At 45.9% G+C, this 12,594-nt stretch overlaps 2 protein-coding genes across 11 annotated transcripts in view; one reads left to right on the forward strand and one right to left on the reverse strand.

The window, feature by feature from the left end:
* The window catches only part of LOC149339974 (uridine phosphorylase 1-like), a 97,493-nt gene that overhangs the window by 55,725 nt on the left and 29,174 nt on the right, over positions 1-12,594 (forward strand). For 3 of the 5 annotated variants that reach the window (XM_089548713.1, XM_089548710.1, XM_089548715.1), the window contains exon 2: positions 1,624-1,691. The exons of 1 other annotated variant lie outside the window; for it this stretch is intronic. The gene's annotated coding sequence lies outside the window, so the exon portion shown is untranslated. Of the gene's footprint in view, positions 1-1,541; positions 1,692-12,594 lie in introns of those variants that run through there. One more of the 5 variants, XM_089548711.1, reaches the window with a different exon arrangement.
* LOC149339976 (arylsulfatase B-like) overlaps positions 1-12,594 on the reverse strand; it is a 48,653-nt gene that overhangs the window by 18,493 nt on the left and 17,566 nt on the right. Inside the window, exons 1-2 of one of the 6 annotated variants that reach the window (XM_089548702.1) lie at positions 9,833-10,625; positions 1,571-1,702 (exon numbers count right to left, since the gene is read on the reverse strand). The exons of 3 other annotated variants lie outside the window; for them this stretch is intronic. In XM_089548702.1, the coding sequence (XP_089404828.1) occupies positions 1,571-1,702; positions 9,833-9,850 (150 nt within the window). In that variant the 5' untranslated portion in view covers positions 9,851-10,625. Of the gene's footprint in view, positions 1-1,570; positions 4,625-9,832; positions 10,626-12,594 lie in introns of those variants that run through there. 2 more of the 6 variants (XM_089548703.1, XM_089548701.1) reach the window with 2 other exon arrangements.

The raw sequence follows: 12,594 nt of genomic DNA on the forward strand, positions 1-12,594 counted from the left end.
TATACATATATATATAGGTCGTGGGTTCGGCTCCCACCGGTGGCATGTGGTTGTTTTTTCTGCTTTACTAATCAATAACATATTCAGTAATATTCTTCATTGGTCAACACCACACAATAGAGATATAAATATAAAAATACGCTGTGTTCCTCGGTTTCTGTGGCTATATATATATATATATATATATATATATATATATATATATATATATATATATATATATATATATATATATATATATATGGCGCAAGCCAACAATTACCGAAATAAAGAAGCAGAGGGAATTTTTCTTAATAGGTGGTGTTCATCAATGGCGGATTAATAGGGCAATTATTTAATCATGATATATTAGAAGCCAGAAGAAAAACAACTACGAGCCGCCGGTGAGATCCGAACCATGACCTCGGACCGTTGGCTTGCAAGCCCCCGTAATATCCGTATCAGTTTTTAGAATTTCGGGAACGCGGTTACCCTCGGCGCTGTGGCCCATTAAATTATGGCTACATCGCGCCAAAATACATGCGCTTACGAGAAGCTTGCAGGCAGAGCAACCTCTCCAGTGCACGTAATTCGTCGAAACAGCCAAAATATGGTCTATACTACTAGCATCGTCAGCCCTGGTGAAATAAAAGATGGTAGTTTGTGGTCACCGGGAACAAAGTCTTCCGCTAATGGGGACGCTGCATGCGATAAGTTATAAGGCGCAGAACGTGCAAATAGTACACATAATAAGCTGACGAAAACTTTAGGAATAGAGTGTGCTGTTGTGCTAGTCTGTGCTTTCACAACTTGGTTTCAGTGTTCTTTTAGAACGCAGCTCTTTCGTAAGTTAAACCGCGTTGTCGCCGTCGGTGCAACTGAGCCATACCATAAATAAATTAAAAAATAAGCATTGCTGCGACTGGGAGTTCAAACCAATGGTGCTGTGAATAGATCAGTTTAGCTGGCCCCTGCACGAAAGCGCTAGGCTATCGCGCAGGCTATCACGCCTCGCAATTAACTGCAACACTTTCTCGGGCTGTGCGTTGCACATCGTCGTCTTCGTGAACTAATACTATGAACTGATATCGCCGGCAGACGTGTCGACGACCCAGCAAAGCAAAACAATGTGCCTACGGAGACTGAGAGCCCAAGGCTAACGGTGCAGCCTAGAACACTTCGTGATAAAATGCAACCCACCCTCGCGATGTGCATTGCATATCGTAGACTTCTTTAACTAATATTGCTGTCGGTCTATTATCACCAGACGTCTCGACGACCCAGCAAAGCAAAACAACGAACATATAGAGGCAATTACACCGACAGAGCTGAGCTCAAATTTGGCATCAGGAGAATCGTCGTTAGAATTTTTTTCACTGCAGTTCACAGCGTGCTGCTTGGAGGGGTCTTTCGAAAGCAGCACACTGAAGGAGATCCAAAATAGACGAATAACTGCAGAAAGTACAAGACTTTTTTTTGCCCTTTTTTTCCATATAACAGTCGTCTGTGCTTTAAACTAAGAGAAGTTTCGCTTTCTTTTTTTTTTCTTTCTACATAAAGTCAATAAGTAGTAGGCATATAATCAACTCACCAGATCGTCGGCCAGCACAAATACAATGTGCGGTGGGCTTTTTTTCTTTGCAGCACCGGCAACGCATGCCACTGAGATGAAAAGCAGCCATAGAAGCATCGCCGGCAGCCGAGCGCAACGAGTGAGTGCGTCCTTGAAGCCAAAATAGAAATAAGGAAGGCGATTCATTGCCACGTGAAGCGATAAGAGTTTCGCAACATCCTTTCCTAGTGCGAATCTCGTGTGCATAAGTGTCGTGTGTGCCTTTGGAAACAAAAAGACGCGGTGTGTACAACGGCTGTCTCAACTGAAATTTTATTTAAGAGAAATAAACTGCCAAAACCCAGCCCAGGAAGGCGGGTGTTCCGCTGAAGCATTGGATAAATTGGCAATTTACAGGAATTCTCCCGATGGTCGAGTCCTTTGCGCTAAATTTATTCTGTCCCTCTCCACCGTTCGGCCCCTGCGACGCTTAACTAAGTTAATCATCCGGAAAGCTGCATCCTGTTTAACTTGTGCCATCATTGGCTACCACTATGTACCTACGTACGATGGCTCACTAACCACATATTATGCTTACGGGTGAGAATTGATGCGAAATTTTCCGCTAACTGACCCTACTTGCAGATTCCACAGTTGTGCGCAGTGTCTGTGAAGCAGTGCTTGAATAGTCCAACGCAGAGAACTGTTCCACGTATCTTTTCAACGCACATCGAGTCAACTCCGATTCGCCTCAAAGTGTAGGATTTAGAGTACGCACCTGGCAAAGAATTACTGCGTTCGGCAAAAGTGGCGTGCACAGCACAGTGCCTATATAGCGGATACGAATTCATCGATATAGGCCCTCAAACATCCTCAGCACAGGAAGTTAGAAACGGAAATCAGAGCGGAGTACTCATTTCGACCTGCGATTTTCGGCACACACAGGACACAGGGCACGTTGACGGCGGACATGCGCGAGCACCAAGCTCGTGTCGTCGACGGCGGCCAGATGCCGCGCACGTGCGATTTATCAGCCACCGGGAGAGGTGCAGCGAAGGGTAGCGAACGCGTGTCACAGGTGTCGGCAATGTTCGCCTCTTTCCGGAACATGCCACGAATGACGCGCTTACTCAATGCTTCGGCTGTGTCGCCGACAGGAATATTTGCATCGCGAGCGAGGTGAAATGTCCGAAGGCGAGTGCAATGTTAATGTAGGCCGTGACAAGTACTTGGGTAAAGAGCGCGTCTGCGCAGCACCAACGAAACAAGGTCTGCTGCACGGCCTGAAGCTCTGTGCAAGCTGGAGCACCGGAAGCAATAGACACCGGATGCGCAAATGTTTTCGCAAGGAAGAGGGGCTTAAGTGACCTACGCCAGGGCATTGCGTTCATCCCGCTGTTCACAAATGCAGGCTATTTTCAGCATCCTACGCAAGGCAGAAGTTCCGTACGCAAATTTAGTTGTCCATCATGTCAAATATCAGACTGTAAGAATTTTTTATTTGATGAGCCTGCCACTGGCTCACCCAATTGCTTCTTGCACACTATCGACCTTTTTTTTTTTTTTTTCAGGATGTGGGAATAAATCCACGTCTGTCAGCCTCTTTTACTTATACTGCGCACTACTTCATCCGGATTCCATTGCATTTCGCACCAATCTTTCTCTTACATTCCTTTTGCTCGTTTCTTTAGTCACTCTCGTGTGAATAACGAAACCATTGATGCATTACAACAACCATTATTTTGACGCGCATAGATCGGTACGGGTCTCTGTATAAACACACTGGTACGTCTTAAATGGTACCTCTTGCCTTTGGTACCTTTTCCTTTCATAGTTGTTATGGCGAAATTCCTCGCCCTAATATCTAGGCAACACCTTTTGTGGAGGCTTCGCTAAAACGTGCATGCGAACCTGAATGCGAGAAGGCAAAAATAATTGAAATTGAAATTTATTCCGCAACAAGAAAGGAATGTTGCGAGAAGGGCAGGTAAAAAGCTGAAAAAAAAAACAGCTTCAGGAGTCCTGACCTCCCAGCATACACAGCAGCGCAGCAGCGTGCGGCGAAGGCGGTACACGTCAACATCAAACCAAGAGAAGAAAAAATAACAGCTTATACAAACAAGGTACGCAATTTCTGTGAAGAAATCGCGAAAATGTCATTATTTGTTTCCATAAAAATATTATTTAAAACCGTCGGCAATGAGTATTTCAACATCTGAATGAGTATTTCAAAATCTGTTTCCCGTAGTTAGTCCGGCATTTGGTGACATTCCAGGGTTCCAAATAACGTACGTTATAGGTGGTGGAGTTTATCTGTAATCCTGCTAGGTTAGTTAATGCATCATTATTCTTTAGTATTCCCAGTTTATGAAGGCGGGATAGTTTGTAATTGTATAGTGATGTAATAGGAACGATATTGTGTTTTTTAAACAGGTCTGCAGTATGGGAGCGATACGGAACATTGCAGACCAGACCTAATACCCGTTTCTGCAATATTAACAGTTTGCTAATGTTTGTTGCTGTTGTTGTGGAATATACTAAAAAGGCATAGCTTAATGTAGAGGAAAATAAACAGTTATATAAAGGACGTTAGCTGAGATAGGGAAATAATAACAGTGGCGGCGTATGATGCCAATAGTTATCGACAACTTATTAACGATATACCCTACGTGTTCATCCCATGTCATATCTTCAGAAAGGTATACACCTAGTGATTTAAAAGTTTTTACTATTTCAATATTGGTATTGTTTAACACGATGTGCGGCAATTGAATTTGTTTGTGGCGAGTGTGAAATGGTACAGATTTTGTTTTGCGATGGTGAAGTGCTGAACAGTTTGTTTGAGCCCATGTATTTATTTTAGACAGTGCGCATTTGGCTTGATTAGCTAAGGTCTAACATGAGTTGTCTGAAAAAAAAATAAACTAATGTCGTCTGCATAGATTATATAGTGGGCAGTTTAGTCAAGGCATACTATTTCACTTATATGCAGGATAAACAATAACGGGCCCAGAATACTGCCCTGTGGGACACCTGTTTTTACTGATTGTACAGCAGAATTTTGTCCTCCAATTACTACAAAGTGAGGTCTATGTTTCCGATAAGATTTGATTAGTTCTTGTGCTTTCCTCCTAATGCCAAAATGCCCCAGTTTTTTAATGAGAATGTTGTGATGTATGAGATCAAACGCTTTTGAAAAATCTGTAAACAGTCCAAGCACCACATTTTTGCGTTCGAAATTTGACAAAATAAACTCCTTTTCAGCCAAAAGTGCCAACTCTGTCGACTTGCTCCTTCGAAACACATATTGGGCGGAAAACATAATGTTACGACGGTCAGCAAATGAGTATAGGCGCTTCAGAATAATTTTCTCCAGGCCTTTAGAAAAAACGGGTAAAACCGACATAGGGTGATAATTTGACATATCGTTCCTGTCACCTTGGGGTGGGGGAATGTTACATAGGGGTGGGCGAATTTTCGAACAGTGAACCGAATATCGATCTGTTCGATTCACTGTTCGAAAGTTCTGCCATCTCTATGTAACATTATTTCTGCCCCATCGCATTCAAGTTCAATATCCAATATCGTTCAATTCGATTCGCTGCACGAATCAATGTTAAGAATTATTCGAAACTAATCAAATTCGTCCTGAAGTTCTCAAATAGTTTTCGAGTAACTGACACGAGGTTCTGATAGAGCGCGCCGTAATTTTTTGCAACCACTCTTTCAAAAACAGGACCCCCTCGACGCCACACAGTGTGCTACCTCTCTGAAGGGAGGATGGCTCAGAACCTCGATGTGGTCGATTCATGTGGCCGCATTCATAATGCTCATGCTTCAATGCCTTCATGCTTGGGCGACGCAGCAGGGTTCAGCCAGGCTTGCAAACCCTGCCTTCATTCCCGATATTGATGCCGTGGCTCGAACTTCAGCTACTCTCATGAACCGAGGCTGGGCGCTAGTTCGTTCGCTGCCGTCATCAGTAGCAAATGCTAATTTCTCTATGCGTGGGACATGACGTCACAGAGTAACATGCACACATCGTGTTGCGCATCCCTAGTAGAGATCATTATTGCGTCTTTCGGCATTTCCAGCTTTAATTTTGTAAGTTATAGCGCCACCGCTAGCCCTTCGCTGTTTCGCATGATTTTTTTTGTTTTGTACGAATATTCACGCAAGTAGCAAATAATCACGCACTTATTCGATTCGATCTTTTGACCACCCGATTCGCATTCGATTCGGTTTTCAGCTGCACTGTTCGTGTTCGATTCGGTAAGAAATCTAGCTGTTATCATTTGATTCGATTTCAGAAAAGTACTATTCGCACATACCTGCTGTCAAGAATATTGTCACGTTGTAGTGACGGCAGTCCAGCGGTCAGGAAGACACCAGAAATACTTGCAAACGAAGCTTTTTATTTGGGCTGACTTGCGCCCGCAAAAGAACTGAATCACTCGGTGGCGGCGTAAGCAACAAGCGTGCTCGTCAATCGTCGAACAACGAATGTCCGCTGCTCGCGGCATCGTTCATTTTAAAGCCGGCAAGGAAACTTCGAGATAACAGGTCGAGATCATCTAGAGTAATCTGGAAACACGTAGATACAGCTGTTCATGGCTGTGAACAATCGAGATTAGACCGGTCGCTTCTCGCGTCACGAACAAAAATGATAACACCCCTTTTCTGCGCGAACGAACGGACGCTACAATAATACGTGGCATTACCTCCCTCTCAAAGAAGCATCGTCTCGATGCTTTAAAATGAAAATAAACGCGCAGAATGCTAACTTCGAGTCCCTTAGCGTTCATAATAAGGTTTAAGGGCAGCGGTAAAAGCTTCAAGTCTAGCCGTGTCGTCGTCGTCGTCGTGGTCGTCGTGGTCGTCGTGGTCGTCGTTGTCGTCGTCGTCGTCGTGGTCGTCGTTGTCGTCGTAGTTGTCGTCGTCGTTGTCGTTGTCGTCGTCGTTGTCGTCGTCGTCATCGTTGTCGTCGTCTTCGTCGTTGTAGTTGTCTTCGTCGTAGTAGTTGTCGTCGTAGTTGGGGTCGTCGTTGTCGTCGTCGTTGTCGTCGTAGTTGTCGTCGTAGTTGTCGTCGTAGTTGTCGTCGTAGTTGTCGTCGTAGTTGTCGTCGTCGTTGTCGTCATCGTTGTCGTCATCGTTGTAGTTGTCTTCGTCGTAGTAGTTGTCGTCGTAGTTGTCGTCGTCGTTGTCGTCGTCGTCACCGTTGTAGTTGTCTTCGTCGTAGTAGTTGTCGTCGTAGTTGGGGTCGTCGTAGCTCTCGTCGTAGTTTAGGCATAGTATTGCGTTTTCGTCGATGCAGGAACTCAGTTCTTGCGCCCAGAAGCAACCTCCCCTCCAGAGGCTGCTTTATTCAGTTGAAGCTTCGAGGGCTGGGGGAGCGTCCACGCACCGCGCAGCCTCGGCCAGGAGATACATAGCGCGGTGACGATGGCGACGGGGAACGTGATAGGCGGCCGGGCGATGAGCATTCCTCCCGATGCAAAAACTCTACGATTTCGGCTGGTCGCTGGCCGGGTGGTGGTCGTGGGGCGTAGCAAGAGAACCCTCGGATGCCCATTCTCCTGTATGAGCAATACCGGAGAATGTGACCGGCTTGTCCACAGTGGAAGCATAGTGGGCGGCGCTGGTCGGGTGTTCTCCACTCGTCGCATTTCCTCGGCCGTGTGCGACGCTCGTAGGACGGGCGGGTTGGGCCGAGAGGGCGGCGCTCCAGCGCAGCTGGCTAAGGGCGATAGGGGCTTGGGTCCCGTCGTCGAGGTACAGGACGGCGCACTGCTACGGCGTAAGTCATGGCTGCAGGCTCCAGAGGCTGCGTGGTAGTCTGGAGTCAGGTACTCCGGTGAATAACTCAAAGGGCTGGCGTCACGACTTGCAGGGGTTGTCCGGTACCTGGAAGGCTACCCAGCACCTCCACCAGATGTCACGTTGTAGTGACGGCAGTCCAGCGGTCAGGAAGACACCAGAAATACTTGCAAACGAAGCTTTTTATTTGGGCTGACTTGCGCCCGCAAAAGAACTGAATCACTCGGTGGCGGCGTAAGCAACAAGCGTGCTCGTCAATCGTCGAACAACGAATGTCCGCTGCTCGCGGCATCGTTCATTTTAAAGCCGGCAAGGAAACTTCGAGATAACAGGTCAAGATCATCTAGAGTAATCTGGAAACACGTAGATACAGCTGTTCATGGCTGTGAACAATCGAGATTAGACCGGTCGCTTCTCGCGTCACGAACAAAAATGATAACACCCCTTTTCTGCGCGAACGAACGGACGCTACAATAATACGTGGCAATATTTTATGCCGTAGTATATCGAACAATCTCAGTTCTTTACGTCCTTCTGATGTGAGCTATACTTTGTGAGCTATATTGCGTTCTATATTTGTGAGCTATATTTCCTTTCCCCAAAAAACAATTTTCAATTTTCCTTGGGTTCAACAACAGAAAGTCATAGCCACTAAACCACAGTAGCGAGCGCAGTGCTGAGGAGATAAGCGAATGTTATGTTGGCGGGATGGGCACGTATACTATGAACGTCATAATGCGCACGGCCATCTGCTTCAAGGACTCGCGAGTGCGGTTCACGCTGCGGGGAGGTTGGCTACAGTCGCACATGTGTGTTTGTCACGTGCTCATAGCTACAGAGGAATGTGTGTGTAGATTGCAAGTAACCATTTTGTCTCTGTCGCTCACGGGGACCTAAGCTATCTGATACGCGTCATCTGCAAGCAGCAGCTTCTCTTTTCAAACACGATACTACTTATATGAGACCAAATGTAGCTGCGAACGCGGAGCGAGAAAGCGCTTGCCTCCACAATGGAATCACACACGCGCCAAAGGGCACAGAACTGCCGTGACAGGCGCCAGAAGGCCGGAAGTTTCATTCCCTCCTCTATGGTTATCGCTTTCCGTTTGACATGACAAAAGGTGAACTGCTGGCTTAATAGAGCGCCGGAGTAGATATTAGCTTTTTTTTTTTAAGGCATCAGCACGGTCTTTAAAGCACGTTTTTTTCTGTGCACGAAATACAAATCAAGAAATAGACGCTAAGTGTGGCTGGCTACCTTGCTGGGTTGAAAATTACGTCGCAACACGCGTGAAAGGCGGGGACAAACGAGCGCCTGTGTGTTTCCTGTTCTCTTTCCGTGCTTTGAGTTGTGCTGAATTTTAGAAACACGTCGCACCAACTCGCCAAAGCAGGCATATTGATTAACCTTACTGGGGGTGTAGCAAAACGTTGAGTTGGACTTGTTGGGGACGATGCAGACTGTTAAAACAGCGCGAAAACCCGAGATTTGGGGAATGAAGTTTTAGTTTTGAGCCAGCGCTTGTTCTGTGCATTCCTTTGTTGTGGTCCATCGCCCCCTTTTTTTAGCTGTTTTACCAAGGTTACTCTTTACCAACTCTCCCAAATCAATGGTAGAGAGAGGGTGTGGATGATGGTCCTTTGCGATCACAAAAATGAACAAGGGAGGGGAAAACCTCAGGTTGCTTGAGCCAACGTTTCGACAAGGGGACTTGTCTTCGTCTGGGCCCCTTGTCGAAACGTTGGCTCAAGCAACCTGAGGTTTTCCCCTCCCTTGTTCATTTTTGTGCTCCCAAATCAATGTTTCTTTAAGCCATATTTATCATGCAACGGGCTCTGTTTACTGTACAGCCCCGCGGTATTCACTCCGCTCAACGCCTTTTGTGTCTGCCAAGCCAGGAAATCATCTTAGCACGTGGAACTCGGACATGCTCCTCCGGAAATCCTGGCAGTGTTCGGGTTTCTGCAGCCCTCTGCAGAGCACAGCAGAACGTTGTGCCGTATCCTGGCCCACGAGTCTCGATGGAAAGCTCGTTGCTTCAAATTCTAGTGGGCTTACCTACAAGAAAAGTATTAGTCGTTCGTACCCTGAGTGGTGTGTCACGTCTGGCCTACTCACTGAGTTCCTCCGAAACATCATTCATCCTCGACTACCAACCAAAAAGAAATAGAGCGGCTTCCAAGAAGCCAAAGTTTTGAATATTGCTGATGAACACGTTTCGGCATACATTAGTAATGTAGTCAAGCTAGGTCCAAATCACGCCTTCAGACTCAGGCTAGACGCAGTTGAGAGGCATGTTGTGTCAAGGTCAGTCGTAAGAAAGGCGGAAGATATTGAAAGGTCCCATTCCATTACACTGCGTGTGAGACATCTCGAGCGCACAAAGGCAGAAACTGTAAAACCCAGTCCAGTAAATGCCATATTACAGTGGATGTGTCCTAATGACTTCACAGTCGTTTTATCGAACAAAGAAGGTTGCTTACCGTCTTTTCTGAACGCATATCAGAAAATATTTCTGGCAGCCGTTGTGAAGAACTTCGATGTTCCTCCTTTCTCAGCCTTTCTCAGCGACCATGTCATTGAACGATTGTTTACACAGGTCAGCAAATGCAAGAAATGCATCTGGAAATCTTTTTCACTTTTTTCAAACAACCATAGGGTTGAAGTTCTGTTACACGGATCATCGTGTCAGAAAAGAGTACGAGGTTTTACGCAGATATGCCCAGCAATCTGAAGAATGAGAGATTACAAGTCAAGAAAAGGGGGCGGCGTCGCGCACAACGAGAAGATCATTACCTGTGCACTGGGGTTGTGTATAGTATTTCCCTCTCCTGCGGAGCCCTATGCATTGGACAGACTGGGCGTTGCCTAAGCAAGCGTTTGCAAGTGCACAGAAGCAATTTAATAAACGACAACGACTTATCTAGTCCAGAGGCTCACAAACAAGATTGCTAGGTAGTGACCAAAGGAAAAAGAAAAAGTCCTCTGCACTGTGGCGTCGCACACAGGTACAGTCTTTGTCAAAAGTATACAGCCCAAGGGGTCTTCTTCTAACCCTGCAGCGCAGCTCCTTTTGTTTACTCAGGGGCCCTAATCTCATGAAGGGGGGAGGAACTCAAGTCCTCAACCCTCCTAAGCTTAGGATTTTCAAATGTGCTGAAGAGCCCCACTACATGGCTTGGACGATGGGCTGTATATTTTTGTCAAAGACTGTACATGCACCTGCAAGAATTAGGCGACGCGGACGTGGTTGAAGTCCATCGTATCGCGAAGGAGCAAAAAACTACAGTAGTGGTTTATTGTTTATGGGGGTTTAACGTCCCAAAGCGACTCAGCCTATCAGGGACGCCGTAGTGAAGGGGTTCGGAAATTTCGACCACCTGGGGTTCTCTAACGTACACTCACATCGCACAGTACACGGGCCTCTAGTATTTCGCCTCCATCGAAATTCGACTGCCGTGGCCGGTATCGAACACGCTACTTTCGGGTCAGCAGCCGAGCAGATAGAGCAGCCGATAGATTGTAAAACATTTCATTCGTCCGAAGAAGGTTGGTGCTAACAGCTCGTGCTAAGTGGTCGAGAGTACACAGCCCTCGACGACAGTGGCGGTCCCAGCGATTGGCTCTAGGGGAGGCGGACTGACTTCCGTACACCAAAAAATAAAAAAATATAGAAACAACGATTGTTTATTTACACTCTATTTGTACAACAATTTTTGTGCACTTTGTTATTGAAAAATCATTGGCGAACGATAAGATGTTATACCATAACTAATGCTTTGAATGCTAATGGTTACGTGAACAATATTCATATGTAATTCATATCTATTTATGATTTATATATGAATATTTCTCAGTAATAATTAACTTTATATATATATATATATATATATATATATATATATATATATATGAAAGAAGCCAACAGCCACAGAAACCAAGGGGCAAAGGGGATTTTTAATTTATTTACTTTGTGGTGTTGATCAATATTTAGAATATTACTGAATATGTTATGGCTTAAAGCTAATTGATTAGAAAAGCAGAAGAAAAAACAACCACTGCCGCCGGTGGGATCCGAACCCACGACCTCCGAATTACGCGTCCGGTGCTCTACCTCTGAGCTACGGCGACGGCTGTCAAATCTTCTGCTTTCGGGGGTATTTATGTTTACAAGTAATCTAACCTTGAGAGTGTTCATCAGCGCCACCCACGTTCATAAGCGGCGGACGTAGAACGTCCTGTGTTACCGCAGGTGTGACGTAGAACGTCATCGAACTGAGAGGGTGGAAGCTGCGTGAGAACCCTCTTATGCTTCCCTATGGCGTCAAGGCTGCCAGAACCGAGACCCTCGCTAAGCAATTAAGCGAACAAGCGAAGGGGATTGAGGGGCTCGTTATAAATATGAAAGAAGCCAACAGCCACAGAAACCAAGGGGCAAAGGGGATTTTTAATTTATTTACTTTGTGGTGTTGATCAATTTTTAGAATATTACTGAATATGTTATCGCTTAAAGCTAATTGATTAGAAAAGCAGAAGAAAAAACAACCACTGCCGCCGGTGGGGTCCGAACCCACGACCTCCGAATTACGCGTCCGGTGCTCTACCTCTGAGCTACGGCGACGGCTGTCAAATCTTCTGCTTTCGGGGGTATTTATGTTTACAAGTAATCTAACCTTGAGAGTGTTCATCAGCGCCACCCACGTTCATAAGCGGCGGACGTAGAACGTCCTGTGTTACCGCAGGTGTGACGTAGAACGTCATCGAACTGAGAGGGTGGAAGCTGCGTGAGAACCCTCTTATGCTTCCCTATGGCGTCAAGGCTGCCAGAACCGAGACCATCGCTAAGCAATTAAGCAAACAAGCGAAGGGGATTGAGGGGCTCGTTATAAATATGAAAGAAGCCAACAGCCACAGAAACCAAGGGGCAAAGGGGATTTTTAATTTATTTACTTTGTGGTGTTGATCAATTTTTAGAATATTACTGAATATGTTATCGCTTAAAGCTAATTGATTAGAAAAGCAGAAGAAAAAACAACCACTGCCGCCGGTGGGATCCGAACTCACGACCTCCGAATTACGCGTCCGGTGCTCTACCTCTCAGCTACGGCGACGGCTGTCAAATCTTCTGCTTTCGGGGGTATTTATGTTTACAAGTAATCTAACCTTGAGAGTGTTCATCAGCGCCACCCACGTTCATAAGCGGCGGACGTAGAACGTCCTGTGTTACCACAGGTGTGACGTAGAA

Source organism: Amblyomma mixtum, chromosome 6 (genome assembly GCF_055824585.1).
Source record: "Amblyomma mixtum isolate Tamu chromosome 6, ASM5582458v1, whole genome shotgun sequence".
NCBI lineage: Eukaryota > Metazoa > Arthropoda > Arachnida > Ixodida > Ixodidae > Amblyomma > Amblyomma mixtum.